Source organism: Echeneis naucrates, chromosome 5 (assembly GCF_900963305.1).
Source record: "Echeneis naucrates chromosome 5, fEcheNa1.1, whole genome shotgun sequence".
Taxonomy (NCBI): domain Eukaryota; kingdom Metazoa; phylum Chordata; class Actinopteri; order Carangiformes; family Echeneidae; genus Echeneis; species Echeneis naucrates.
The window spans coordinates 12,627,960-12,641,476 of NC_042515.1; the positions used below are offsets into that span (position 1 = coordinate 12,627,960).

The following is a 13,517-nucleotide window of genomic DNA, read 5'->3' on the forward strand; positions in this document are numbered from 1 at the left end:
TGCCGTATAGTGTTGCCACCTTGGTTTATACTCAACTGCCAGCATTTGTATGAAGCTTAGTTTGTGGTAACGACACAAGTACGGTGAAAAGGAGCCTTCTTCTTCAACACACTTCATAACCAAACTACCACAGCATGACAGCACAACATATCAGGATTATTTTTGCTCATTTAAAAAGCACAAATCTCATTGGTGTAGATTGTGACACTTCCAACACAAACAGGTTTGATGTCCAGTGTGCGGGGTGAACACCTCACAGCAGAACAATAATGGCATCTAGTGGACACTGAAGACTATAGGCAGAGGAGTTCTATCAATGACAGCAAGGAACACCTAACGACAACTGATTCTTATTTCAACTATTTATTTTCCATCAAAAAAAGACTGGTGTAGGTATGTAAGAAGATTGGAGGGAATATATACACCCTGTGATGTCAAAACTGCTGCTAACTTCTAAAACACTGAGCTAAAAAAATGTCACTGCACATAAAAAGCCATGGTTTCACCTTCATAATATGTTTCATTATGTCTCTCTAGTGTGCAAACACACACACAATGGAGCTGAAGATAAATACCTGCTATGGTACATGTAAGACTCCGACACACTATTATGCATTCATACTGTACATGTGCATTTGTGCAGCATCGAGCCCTCCAACCACACACAGCCGTGCTAAACTCCATTAGCTGACTGTTGGTCTTTAGAGGAGTGGTGTGGGAGTTGACCAGTGCACTGGCCCTTGAGACCTCATTTAACATTTTAAATCAAAATATAACTTAACAATGGAGGGAGAGGTTGTACAAAAGGACAACTGAGATTTCAGATGGCAGCAGCCTTCTTCTCCTTGAATGTCGCCATCATCTTCTTGATCTCAGCGATTGCTTTTCCTGGGTTCAGTCCCTGAGTGCGGAGATAGATATGGAGAGATCAGTTAGAATCATTCTGACATTTGATGAATTGAGTGGCAGGATCTTGGATTTGTAAAACACCAACAGTGGCATGTATTCTTGATTCTATATGTACTGTTTTAAGGACACAAAATAAAGGTACATCCCATTTTCCTTATTTTAACATAAACTGTCTTGTATTGAAAAAAGGCTATAATTTAACAAGCTATACATTTAAATGTATCTATTTTTATATTTTTAACAAGTATGAAACATTTTGATCAGGATCATAAAGTAACCTTGGGGCAAGTTCTGGTGCAGTTCATGATAGTGTGGCAGCGGTAGAGGGAGAAAGGATCCTGCAGCTTGGATAGACGCTCCTCTGTGAACTCATCTCGTGAGTCAATCATCCAGCGATACGCCTGAAAGACAACAGGACAGATATCTGTTACTCATATGTGCAGTCATGTTTTGAATTGATTCAGAGTACTGAATCAATGGGTGCTCTCTCTTTCTCTCTCACACACACCTGCATAAGCACTGCAGGTCCAAGGTATTTGTCTCCATTCCACCAGTAACTTGGGCAACTCGTGCTGCAGCAGGCACACAGGATACATTCATACAGGCCATCCTACAGGAGAGCAGAAAGAACATGTGAGTCTGAGCACCACAAAGCCTGAGAATCAATGCTTGCCCGAAATAAAAGCGTTATGAACCAGTTTCTGTCGGTCCTCCACTGACTGCAGGTACTGCTCCTTTCCCTCCTTTGATTCATCCTTCTTCTTCAGGTAAGGCTCAATAGACTTGTACTGGGCATAAAAATTACTCATGTCCTGTAAACACAACAGTGAAATGAGGGATCCAGTCAAAATAGAACTTCATTTAATTAATAAAATTAAAGGTTTTAAATCTGGAATTTAAACATGTCTGACTAACGGATCAAAAAAGACAAGAAATGTATCAACAACATTGTGGGACACATTAACTTGATGGTGTGACATGTAAAAACATGTCACACTTGGCCCATTATTGTATTATATAAGATTCTCTAAATCCAAAAAGCTTAAGTTGTTAAGTTTCAAATTACACAAGATAACAACAGGTAACTGACTAACATCAGTTACCATTCAGAGCTATGCCAACAGTTCACAGTGTAGTAGACTCTGTTACTCACAGGTACAAGGTCTTTGACCACATACATATGTGGGAGGGGGTATATCTTTATTGGCTTGCTAAGGTTGGTGTCAATCTTGTTAAGACAAGCAAGTGTGTTTCCTCCATTAATGTTCATTGCACAGGATCCACATATACCTACAATTAAGAGAAAAAAATATATATTGTGAGTATGATGACTGAGTTCGACCTGAACAGTTTTCTCTTACACAGAGGGGATTGTGCAGAATTATCTACCATGATTAAATGAGCACTGACCAGCTCTGACAAATAAAACTAAACAACGCATGCTGCACCATCACAAGAGAGTAGCTTTGGAGTTTGTATGGCGATATTCTAATAAGGCGTCCATTTTACACTACCAGTAAAAAGTTTTGAGCATGATGAAAAGCTTCCATAATACTTGCCTTCTCTGCAGGAGCGGCGAAAGGTAAGAGTGGAGTCCATCTCATTTTTTATCTTGATTAGGGCATCAAGAACCATTGGACCACAACTGGATGAAAATAAACAACCATTCAATCATTCAGTAAAACATCAAAACTTAATAGGAGGCAACTCTGGTCCATTTTACAGTCAAGAGTCTCCTCAAGTTTCCACCTGAAGCTTGTTCTCACTTCATTAATCATTCCCTCTGTATACATCTACTTAGGTGATGCTTTCAGCGACTGGAGTACCAAGCCAAGTGAAAATAATGAGAAACAAAACATCTTCATTTCATTGCCATGCAACCTCAGCCTACACAGTGTTTTAATGAAGAAAACAATAGATTCATGCCTGTCTCACCCATTATTGCCAGACAGGACACACTGTTGTACATTGTTGATATTGTATTCAAGAAAATATGCCAACAAGGTTTGTAACACCTACGTGTTGAGGTCAATCTCGTAGGTCTGCATGTGAGGTTTGTCTCCTGCGGTGTCTGGGTCCCATCTGTACACCTGGAACTTCTTTATTCTGGGCTGTGCTGCTGGAGCTGCTGCTGTTTGGGCATAGCGCACTGCCTGACAGCAGGGACAAGAGGAGAACAATAAAGATTAGTCTGGCACTGTTTTGACTATGCAACAGAAAAATGCCTGCATGTTTCTGAAAAGAGTGACAGAATGGAAATTCTCTAGTTCTCCCTTTCCCCTCCATTGTCTTGCTGACTATCACAACTTATTTTCATCTAATGTTCTCATTCACGTGACAAGAAACATATCTACGTATTAACTTCAACATGCTTTCATATTTACGTATAATCTGGCCTCCCACTGCTCCTGGGAGTCACTTTACTCTGACATCTTTATATCATCACTCACTCTACCAATTTATATCTATAAACAGGGTTTAAAACATCTACAAGATATCTTTATAAATCAGCGAATATCAATGTAGCATCAATTATTGATGTACGTCATAATATAAAGGAAGACAATGAACTCATTAATCTTCCAAGCAAACCAAATGCTTGGTTCCTTAAAAACGACTGAAACGATGAATGGAAGTAGATGAATATTTTTGACTTGGTGAATGGAAACAATCATCCCACCGTAGCTGTGACAACATATGTAATCACAGTCATTACATTTAAACAGCGTTAAAAAAAAAAAAGAAACAGATCAAGTCTTTGTGATGATAACACTGCTGAATATCTGACCCGTGATTTTTCTTCCGGGTTGTTTTGTTTATTTGTTTGTGGTTTGGGATAATGTGACGCTGTCGGACTTTAATGAGCTCAATATTGTTTAAAAGTATCATTAAACTTATTTATATTGTCTTTGTGTAATAAGTAATAGTTTGAAACGTTAAGAGAGTCAGCGTTTTAGCAGAGTCGGTCTCAGAGCAACTGAAAGTTAGCAGGGAGTTAGCAGGGAGTTAGCAGAATATAGCCGGCCTCTCTGCTGTCATGATGTATCACTGCGGGCAGACACACGAAGCTCCGTGACAACGACACACCAATAAGCTGTTACATTCCCGGGTTCAAACCTACCACCAGTCCGGCGGGGGAGCGGACGGCCGAAACACCACAGCGGCTCAAGGACGTGAGACAAGCGGCAGACATTTTGGAGGTTCTCTGACCTCCACTGTCTGCTATCCCAGAATCCACTGCGCTGCTCCGTTACCGCTCTCAATGGAGCGCTTCTTTTTCTCACAAGAGTGTACAGGCTTCCCGCCACGCATGTCTATAAGACGACGTTTTTAACTCTAACATTCTACTCAGCCTTTCCTTTATACTTTACATTTTGTCATATTTCGCCCACATTTTTCATATCTTTCAGTAAACGTATTATATATTTTTTTCTAACTCACGTCGCTGATGTCTCTCAGATATCTCCTTATCGGGGTGGTAGGGACGCCGGATAAACTGAGATTTAAAACGAACGGACCCCAGCGCGCCTCCGTCAGTCACAGTCCTGCGTGAGGAGCAAACTCAGCCTCATCCAGGTGAACCGGCTTAAGGTCACCCAATCAAAGTGTCCTCTCTGCGTGGAAAGAGGACTGGGGCTCAGACATGGTGTTCCTGACCCTGTCGTGTTGGATCAGGAGCCGTGGGCCGGACAGATATTGGAAAGTTCAAGAAATTCTTAAACATGCACGGGTAAGGCTGCGACTATTGCCTGGAGCCGAGCGGGCTAACCGGCTAACTCATGCTGTGTCTCATGTCACCATTCTGCCGTAATCGGTGCTGTAATCGCCTCGTTGCGTCATGCTGCTTTATTTTAGTGTTAAGTGTCAGGAAAGCGCACCGTCATCGCGCTGAGCTAATATTCAAACACACAGCGGTGAGCTTGGTTGTGGTCACCTCCCTGTCGGTTCCTCCACAGCACTTCAGGGGCCGGAAGAACCGCTGCTACAGCCTGGCGGTGCGGGCGGTCCGGAGGGCTTTCGTCTACGCCACCAAAGCGAGGAAGCAGAAGAAGCGAAACATGAGGACGGTAAGACTCAACCATCTGATCCGTCTGGTGTGTGGTCAAAACCCGGTCCTGTCCCGATGGTCTGTATAGATAAACTCCGTAGATGCCCTGCTCCCTTCGGGACGAACCAGTATTAATGAGTATTAACCATATTTTCCAAAGACTCCTTAATAACATGTTGATTGGGAGGGATAAATATCTGTCAATGACATTCACTGACTTGCAATTCAGTGCAGTGGCCTCCCATACAGGACAGGAAAAATCTGGGGAATATAACAATGTGATTGGAAGCCAAAGAGAATCCAGCTGTAGTTGTCTGTTTTTAATTTATTATTTTTTGTTCCTATTCTGGCAAAAGAAGCATAAGGGGATATTAACTGTGAACAATACTGGACATGTTTTGTATTCTAGCATAAAAAAAACTTCTTTGAAAATAATAGATTTGTTGCTCTGTGCTTGAAGAAGTTGATGATTTTACTATTTGCTGTGCTCTGATTTCTTCAGCTCTGGATCACACGTATTGCAGCAGCATCCCGAGAGCATGGCATGAAGTATCCTGTCCTTATGCACAACCTCACAAAGGTTGGTTATGTCACCTATTATCACACCAGTTCTTCCTAAGATGTCTTTGCCATTCACGTTGCACCGTATTTGTATGTAAAACACTTCCTTTTTTTCTCCATATAGACAAGCGTTCAGCTGAACCGACGTGTTATTAGTGATCTGGCCATCACAGAACCCCGGTCGTTCCTCTCACTCGCTAAGCTGGCGCAGGCTCGGCAACAAGAAGGCTTCACTGCAGCGCTGGGTGACGGCAAAGAACCTCCTGGTGTCTTCTCCCGTGTTGTTTTACTACAGTAAAAGACTCACATCAGTGATGGATTTCCAACTGATATGTAGTTTAAAAAGCAGCGCCCCTGGATTGTTCAGATGGAGGAGCTGACCAGACACACATTGATCACTTTGCTTTACAGACGTTTCTTCCAAGTATTTTTCATACGCTTGTGGCTAATTTTGTTCATCTTTTGTACTCTCTTTATCCACATACCAGAGTTGTCATAAGCCTAATGTTGATATTGAGACCAGGGTGTGACCACCATGTGTAACTTTGGTGTAAAAGAATTTTCTGGGTCATCAAACTACTTAAAATATTTGCAAACAGAGGACATCCCTGAAGTAGAGAAGGACATAATATATCACTCAAGGACACTTTGGCGGGATAGGCTACTGTCAAATTGCCTTGACCCTTGGCCTTGAAAACCAGTTACTTTACTCATCATTCTTCCCCTGCATCAATATTGAGATTTTGCTGTTACAGCAAAGTAACAGTATTTGGTATTTATTGTTGCCTGTAGTCACGTCCACACACTTAAAACATCGCAAGTGAGTCATCATCATCATCATACAAGCTCGCAGCTGAAATTAAACAACAGACATCCTGCAAATTCACTGACTTCAAACCAACACATCTATATCCCAGAGATTTCCTGGTGTAATGTTACCTACCATCCTTTTCCTAAGCAACCCCCCTAATTACCTCCACTGCCGTTAAAAAGGATGTGACTGTAATTTTCCACAGTGCTTGTATATATCGGACACAACCTTTGAGTTATGTTTTTGCTGTTGGATTGTGAACTTTTTGGTGCTTGAGGAGGACAACCTCCAGTTATATCATATGGTGACTTTATTTTGTATATATTTTACCCTTAACTGTGGTAAGATGGTCCTCATAATGTTTAGTTCATTAAACATTTTGATATATATACTCAGTTGTCCTATCCCGTTGATTTTAAAGATGTGATTTTTGGGAGTATTTTGTTCTATTCTAGTCATTTGTAGCTGCTATGGCTTTTCTATCTAATTTTATTGCTACCAATTTATCGTGCATTATATAAAACATAAAATTGTGAAAAAAAATTATTAAACTTTTATTTGAGAAGCGTGAATACCCATATAATCTATACATTGCTCCAGTGAAGCATGTGTCACTACTAATCCTGCACAAATCAAACACTGTATTAATCTTGCTACGAAATAAAAGACACATTAAGACATAAGACACATTACATATTACACAAAACACAAGTTGCCTGATGCAACTAAAGAGAAACGGTATGTCCGGTCATGTGAATTGCAGATATTTTGACCTTCTGCAGCTCCCGTACCGACTCTGGGTGGGGCTACGTGAATGACCTCTAGTACACGTGCTTGTTCAGGTGTCCAATAAGATGAAGACATACTGAACGTCAGCCAATGGACGTCGCTGGCATTCAATGAAACCTGCACCTTCTGATGCAGCTGCGCAAAAGACTGAGGCGTGACACGCGTGTGCAGTAACAGACCTGTAGCCGCCGCAGCAGCCTTCTCCTCAACACGGAACCGGACAAACTGTGCTTTTTTAACCCTCCCGGACATGTCCTGGCTGTTCGGCCTGAATAAGGGGCAGCCCGAGGCGCCCTCCGGCCTCCCGGCCCCGTCTCCCCCACCGCCGCCGCCGGCCGGAGGTTCCAGCGGCGGCGGAGATAAGCCCAAGGACAAATGGAGCAACTTTGATCCCACCGGGCTGGAGCGGGCTGCTCAGGCGGCCAAGGAACTCGACAAGTCCAGTAAGTGTTGAGGACGGCGTGTTGGCTCGGTGGGGTCACCGGGGTGGAGGTTTATCCGGACTACATCTCTGCAAATCCACAGTCCTGGTACACAGCACCCAGCCCCTCTCTGGGCTGAGGGCCCCCAGTGATGCTAGCAGCCCCATACTCATTAACCAAGACTGCATCCTTCCATAAATATGTATTATTTTATCCGTGTAAAGCAATTTCTGTTTTTCATGAGATCAAGCCTGTGCTGCCCTAACCTTCCCTCATTCATTCATTCATTCATTCATTCATTCATTCCAGTGCACTGGGTTCAAAGGTCATTACCATGCGCTCAAGCTTGTAACACCCTAGTGCACAGCTCTTCCCAGCTGCCTTATGCGTTAATGATTTCACTTTAAACACTCAAATTACATTCAAATCACGAAGGTGTAATCAATAGAAAACGAGTGAGATGGTTTCACTCTGGAGAAACGAGTGTCAGAACTGCTGAGGTTAATCTAGACTGACCTTTCAGCTCTGTATTGTTGTCGTTTCCTTTCACCTCACATCCAGGGCATGCTAAAGAAGCTCTGGACTTGGCCCGTATGCAGGAACAGACCACTCAGATGGAACATCAGAGCAAAATGAAGGTAAAGAAGACATTTGACTCTGCTGAACAGTACAGTCTTGCTATACTGCATGGTACACGGGTTTGTCTGAAATAAGTTCTGCTGTGAGAGGTAACACTGAAATATGAGCTTTGAGAAACGGAGCAGAAAAATAATCTACAGTAAATATAGCTTTACTCTGACAAATTTTGACTGAATATAACTTGAATATCATTCTGATCTAGCCTAAAGTGTGTGTGTGTGTGTCTGTCTGTGGCTTTTTATGGACTTTCATGGATGCTAATGAGACGCAGCTGTGGAAGGGCTTTGATTAAATGTGTTCTCCTGTGTGTTGTTTTGATTTCATAAGTTTTGCCAACCTTTTCATGCCACTGTAACAGGAGTATGAAGCAGCAGTTGAGCAGCTAAAAGGTGACCAGATACGAATCCAAGCAGAAGAGAGGAGGAAAACCCTGAATGAGGAGACCAAACAGCATCAAGCGGTATGAACGGAAATGCTGTTGTTGTAACAGTGAACCTGACCAGTTAGTTCCATGGTTACAGTGACTGATTTCTGTCCCACCACAGAGAGCTCAGTACCAAGATAAGCTGGCCAGGCAGCGATATGAGGACCAACTAAGGCAACAGGTAAAGCTACATCCTCCTTATTTAGTGTAAAATGCGTTGAAATAAGCTTCTGAAAACAGTAATAAACGGATCCTTGTTTTGTTTCTGTTCTTTACCAACAGCAAGCCCTGAATGAGGAGAACCTCCGCAAACAGGAGGAGTCTGTACAAAAACAGGAGGCCATGAGGAAAGGTATGGACGCCACTGGGGGCAGGATAATCTGGATGCTTTTGTAGCTGTCGAGTTGTTTACGTTTACATTCTATTTGTGTAACTGTTTTCGTAGCAACGATAGAGCATGAGATGGAGCTGAGGCACAAAAACGAGCTCCTGCGTGTAGAGGCTGAATCTAAAGCTCGAGCCCGCGTGGAGAGAGAGAATGCTGATATAATCCGCGAGCAAATCCGCCTGAAGGCTGCAGAACACAGACAGACTGTCCTGGAGTCTATAAAGTAAGATCTCATCTGGCTTTATAATGGTGACGATCACGTCGTGTATTGATGGGTCTTGACATCCTGAATCATGTGTCTGGTAGAAACTGAAGCTGTTAGAGGCATGTTTAAAATAAATGCAGGACCATCACGCCAATAAATGACACAGTAATGGCCAGCTCTATCTATGAAGTAACTGGTAACGCAATAGTTGCGTAATGTCAACAATGTAAAAGTCAACTTGCAGTTAACATGTATTTGCTTTCAGGACTGCTGGCGCTGTGTTTGGAGAAGGATTCAGGGCCTTTCTGTCAGACTGGGACAAAGTCACAGCCACGGTGGGATGATTGTTTCCATTCACCATGACAAATAGTGACTTCATTGTCACATCTAGATTAGTTCTCTGAAATGTAGTGTATAGTCATGATCAGCTAGTTGTCTTCTTAAAATCATGAGCTGTATCAGATTGTAGCATATCTCATTGACTCAAACCGAATGTTTCCATTTCAATGGAGTCGTATTTTACTCCATGTATCTAGATACATGGAGAGGTGCACACCCTCAACATACAGCCATTGAAACATCTGGACTACTGATGAGGGCAAACACAATTTAATGTTGGTTTGAATGGAGTGGTTTTTCTGGTCCTTGCCATGATCAATATTTAAATATTTAAGTGCCCTGTCATGTCACCAGGTAGCGGGGTTGACCCTTTTAGCTGTAGGAGTGTACTCAGCCCGGAATGCAACAGCGGTGGCAGGCCGTTACATTGAGGCGAGGCTCGGGAAGCCATCGTTGGTGCGAGAGACATCCCGATTCACTGTGGGAGAGGCAGTCAAGCATCCAATTAAGGTAGCTGAAAAACAATTTATCCATTTCACATTTCGTAGCTGCTGATTATATTGCGTTAATAATTTTCTTCTGTTTCTCCTTAACTATTTAGACAGCTAAACGGCTGAAGAACAAACCTCAGGATGCACTCGAAGGAGTTGTGCTCAGTGTAAGTAGATGTCAGTCTTTACTGATAACTAAAGGAACTTGCATTTATTTAAGAAAGAAGAGATAAAAAAAGCTTTTTTCTTCTTCTTTTTTTTTATTTTTTTATTAATAGCCTACCCTAGAAGAACGTGTGCGAGACATTGCCATAGCAACAAGAAACACAAGACAGAATAATGGCCTCTACAGGAACATCCTGATGTATGGCCCACCAGGAACAGGCAAAACACTGTTTGCTAAGGTACGTCTGAGGACTGAATGGCATTAACTGTCACATACATGGCCAGTGATGCATTATCCAACAGTGAGCCATCTCTCTTTTCACTGAGTAGAAGCTGGCAATGCATTCTGGCATGGACTATGCAATCATGACCGGTGGTGATGTTGCACCCATGGGCCGGGATGGTGTGACCGCCATGCATAAAGTGTTTGACTGGGCCTCAACAAGCCGACGGGGGTATGTTACTGTATTCAGTGAAGAATCTATTCACTCAAGATAAGGCATCAACACACAGTGAAGTCATTTTTTTGTTTTTATTCTGACAGGCTGCTGCTTTTTGTTGATGAAGCTGATGCCTTCCTTCGCAAGCGAGCCACTGTAAGTGTTGCTGTATTTCACCAGACAGATGCCAGATGGAAGTTTGTTACTTTAACTGCATGTCCCTTTCTCTATCTTGACCATAATGTGTATTCTTGCATTTGTAGGAAAAGATCAGTGAAGACCTTAGAGCCACTTTGAATGCATTCTTGTATCGCACTGGAGAACAAAGCAACAAGTAAATATTTTTTCACATGATGTGCCGTATGGTCTGACCTTGAATAATAAGTGTTTCATAGACTTTCCAACATATTTTTTAACATGCTCCATTTCTGTTTTTTCTGCAGATTCATGCTGGTTCTGGCCAGTAATCAACCAGAGCAGTTTGACTGGGCCATAAATGACCGTATAGATGAAATTGTGAATTTTGCTCTACCAGGTCCTGAGGAGAGGGAGAGGCTGGTCCGCTTGTACTTTGACAGATACGTCCTTGAGCCTGCCACTGGGGGGAGGCAGTGAGTGAAATCACAACACAGTAACACAGTGGTGAAGATAAAGCACAGAACAAAGTCATTGCACACTAGACATCATTACTGAAATAACCTGGGTACAGTCTAACATGCCTATAGTATAACTCCTGCTGCACACAGGTGTGCTAGGAGTTATACTGCTACGGTGTAAAAACAAGGAAAGGAATGAAATGCAGTTTAGCAAGATGGAAACTCATCATATCATCTCTGTTCCTGTTCTGCAGGAGAATGAAATTGGCACAGTTTGACTATGGTAAAAAGTGCTCTGAGATAGCGAAGAGGACAAAAGGCATGTCAGGAAGAGAGATCTCCAAGCTGGGTGTGGCCTGGCAGGTATGTTCCCTGAACTCATTGTGGATCCATTTGTGTACAATTTTCATTTGATTTGGTGACCAGATGAGTAAAATGTGTACTCTGCTTCTGGTTCTCATAGGCAGCAGCATACTCCTCTGAGGATGGTGTCCTGACTGAGGCTATGATTGATGCTCGGGTGGATGACGCTGTCAAGCAACATCTTCAGAAGATGGACTGGCTGCATGGAGAAGAGGAGGCTCAAGCCAAGTCCCTTTCAACTACTGCTGCAGGGCCAACAGGCAGTGGAGGGAAAATGGGCTTCAACCTGCCCCTAAGTGAGGCTCCTCAGGCTCAGGAGTTAATCACTCCAGTCCTTGAGATAAATGCAATGGATGGTGACAATATAGCACCTCCTTCTGATATCGACCAATCGGTACAGGGCCGTAATGTTGTTAAACAGGACCGTGACGGGGTTGTCAAAGCAGAAGCAGCAACAGCAGAGGAGAGTTTTGCACAGCCTGCTACCTCCGCTGACAGCGAGGGCAAGGTGGAAAAGACTGGATCTTCTCCAAAGGATGGAACTCCAGTTTAATTACAAGATTTCTTCAGTGGGGCTGCCTGGATTTGATTATTAGTGTACTGCCCTTTAACTAGTATTTCAGTTTATGCTCAAAAACCAATGTGACAGAAGATTAAACCTAACCCTGTAAAGAGTTCACAGGGTTGAGGGAGATAATCAATTTACATACAACACCTGAGACTCTTTCATTCTAATATATGTATACATTGTAAAGGTGTACTTTACATGGGACTCAGATTCTGTGTCTGTAATAACCATATATGAATGTTGTTCCCAGTGGATTGTCTGAAATGATTAAATGTGTCTGTGTTTTTATAAACACACAAAGTTAAACTTTTTTTTAGTAAGTATATTTTTGGGGCTTTTTATGTCTGTTTGTGAACGGTTTGGCACAAAGTTCTCTAATGTTGGAGAGTTTTTTTTTTTTTTTTTTTTTTTTTTTTTTTTTATAATTGTCATTAATATTTAAATGTTTTATGCAGTAAGTTAATGGCAGCCTCTGGTCAGATAACATCATACTTCTATGAATAATTTAAGAGATTAAGTTGGAACTACAAGGCACTCGTTTTGACAAACAGCACACAACTGTTGACTTCAATTCTCATTTTATATTTTAAAGGCCACTGACATTGTGGTGCAGAGCATGCACAGTGTTCCCCTCGGACTCCTCAGTATTTAGGATATAATTGCCTGTGGAGATTGAAGGAAATCAAAAACTTGTTTCTATACATCACTCAACTTTTTGTGTACAAAAGGTATTAATTTCCTCTTCTTAAATTCATAAACTTTCTTCAGAAATGCCAAAGCTGTCCCCACATGCAAGTTAGGTTTGTCAGCTGGCTTCTTACTCACCCTTCGTTTTGTTTTTCCTCCGATACCTGAGCCATGAGCAGCAAACACCGTCCAGCCACCACAAGAACCAGCCAATGCAGAGACCTAAGAGCAGTCCTGCTATCACAGCGAATTCCTGCTGGGCCTTGATATAATTTATGAAGTGGTTTTCTCTGGAATCCACCTCCATTTCATCCCCATAATATGGAATGACATGATAAGCTTCATTCCTACAGCAGTGGTTCAGTAATGAGAGGTTTAAACACAGAAAAGTAAAAAAGATACAAGCACGATACTGAAAGCTGCTAACAATGTCAGTTTCTTTGTGAATGTTTTGTGAAAACTAAAATCTCAAAAATGCCAACTTTTCAGCAATAAAGGCACAAAGCTTCATAAGCCAAAGAGGTAAAAGGGTTTTCTTGAGCCACTCCAAAGCCTAGGATCTGTCATCTGCCCCACTGTTTCCCCTGAAATATCTCAGCAGAGGTAGTAATTCGCCCTGATCCTAACACCTCATTATCACTGCATACTGGAAATTACAGCAAACAGAGAAGC

At 42.2% G+C, this 13,517-nt stretch overlaps 3 protein-coding genes across 4 annotated transcripts; 2 read left to right on the forward strand and 1 right to left on the reverse strand.

The window, feature by feature from the left end:
* Nucleotides 1–93: 93 nt before the first annotated feature.
* On the reverse strand, nt 94–4,141 carry sdhb (succinate dehydrogenase complex, subunit B, iron sulfur (Ip)). 2 transcript variants are annotated; one of them, XM_029501620.1, is made up of 8 exons: nt 4,034–4,102; nt 2,929–3,062; nt 2,469–2,554; nt 2,063–2,199; nt 1,605–1,721; nt 1,418–1,519; nt 1,188–1,310; nt 94–901 (listed from the first exon to the last, which is right to left on the reverse strand). In XM_029501620.1, exons 1-8 carry the CDS (start codon nt 4,100–4,102, stop codon nt 821–823), a joined length of 849 nt encoding a protein of 282 aa, XP_029357480.1. In that variant the 3' UTR covers nt 94–820. The 2 variants fall into 2 exon arrangements, with proteins under 2 accessions (XP_029357480.1, XP_029357481.1); XM_029501621.1 differs by having other exon boundaries at nt 113–901; nt 4,031–4,141.
* A 230-nt stretch (nt 4,142–4,371) lies between these two features.
* On the forward strand, nt 4,372–6,854 carry mrpl20 (mitochondrial ribosomal protein L20). Its single transcript, XM_029501645.1, has 4 exons — nt 4,372–4,639; nt 4,866–4,976; nt 5,460–5,537; nt 5,643–6,854. The coding sequence occupies exons 1-4, from the start codon at nt 4,553–4,555 to the stop codon at nt 5,814–5,816; spliced, it is 450 nt and encodes a 149-aa protein (XP_029357505.1). The 5' UTR covers nt 4,372–4,552; the 3' UTR covers nt 5,817–6,854.
* A 430-nt stretch (nt 6,855–7,284) lies between these two features.
* atad3 (ATPase family AAA domain containing 3) lies at nt 7,285–12,490 on the forward strand. Its single transcript, XM_029501594.1, has 16 exons — nt 7,285–7,561; nt 8,102–8,178; nt 8,538–8,639; nt 8,725–8,784; nt 8,886–8,955; nt 9,049–9,214; nt 9,462–9,531; nt 9,890–10,045; nt 10,137–10,193; nt 10,305–10,430; nt 10,522–10,646; nt 10,736–10,787; nt 10,895–10,965; nt 11,075–11,242; nt 11,482–11,590; nt 11,691–12,490. The coding sequence occupies exons 1-16, from the start codon at nt 7,369–7,371 to the stop codon at nt 12,141–12,143; spliced, it is 2,055 nt and encodes a 684-aa protein (XP_029357454.1). The 5' UTR covers nt 7,285–7,368; the 3' UTR covers nt 12,144–12,490.
* Nucleotides 12,491–13,517: the final 1,027 nt, after the last annotated feature.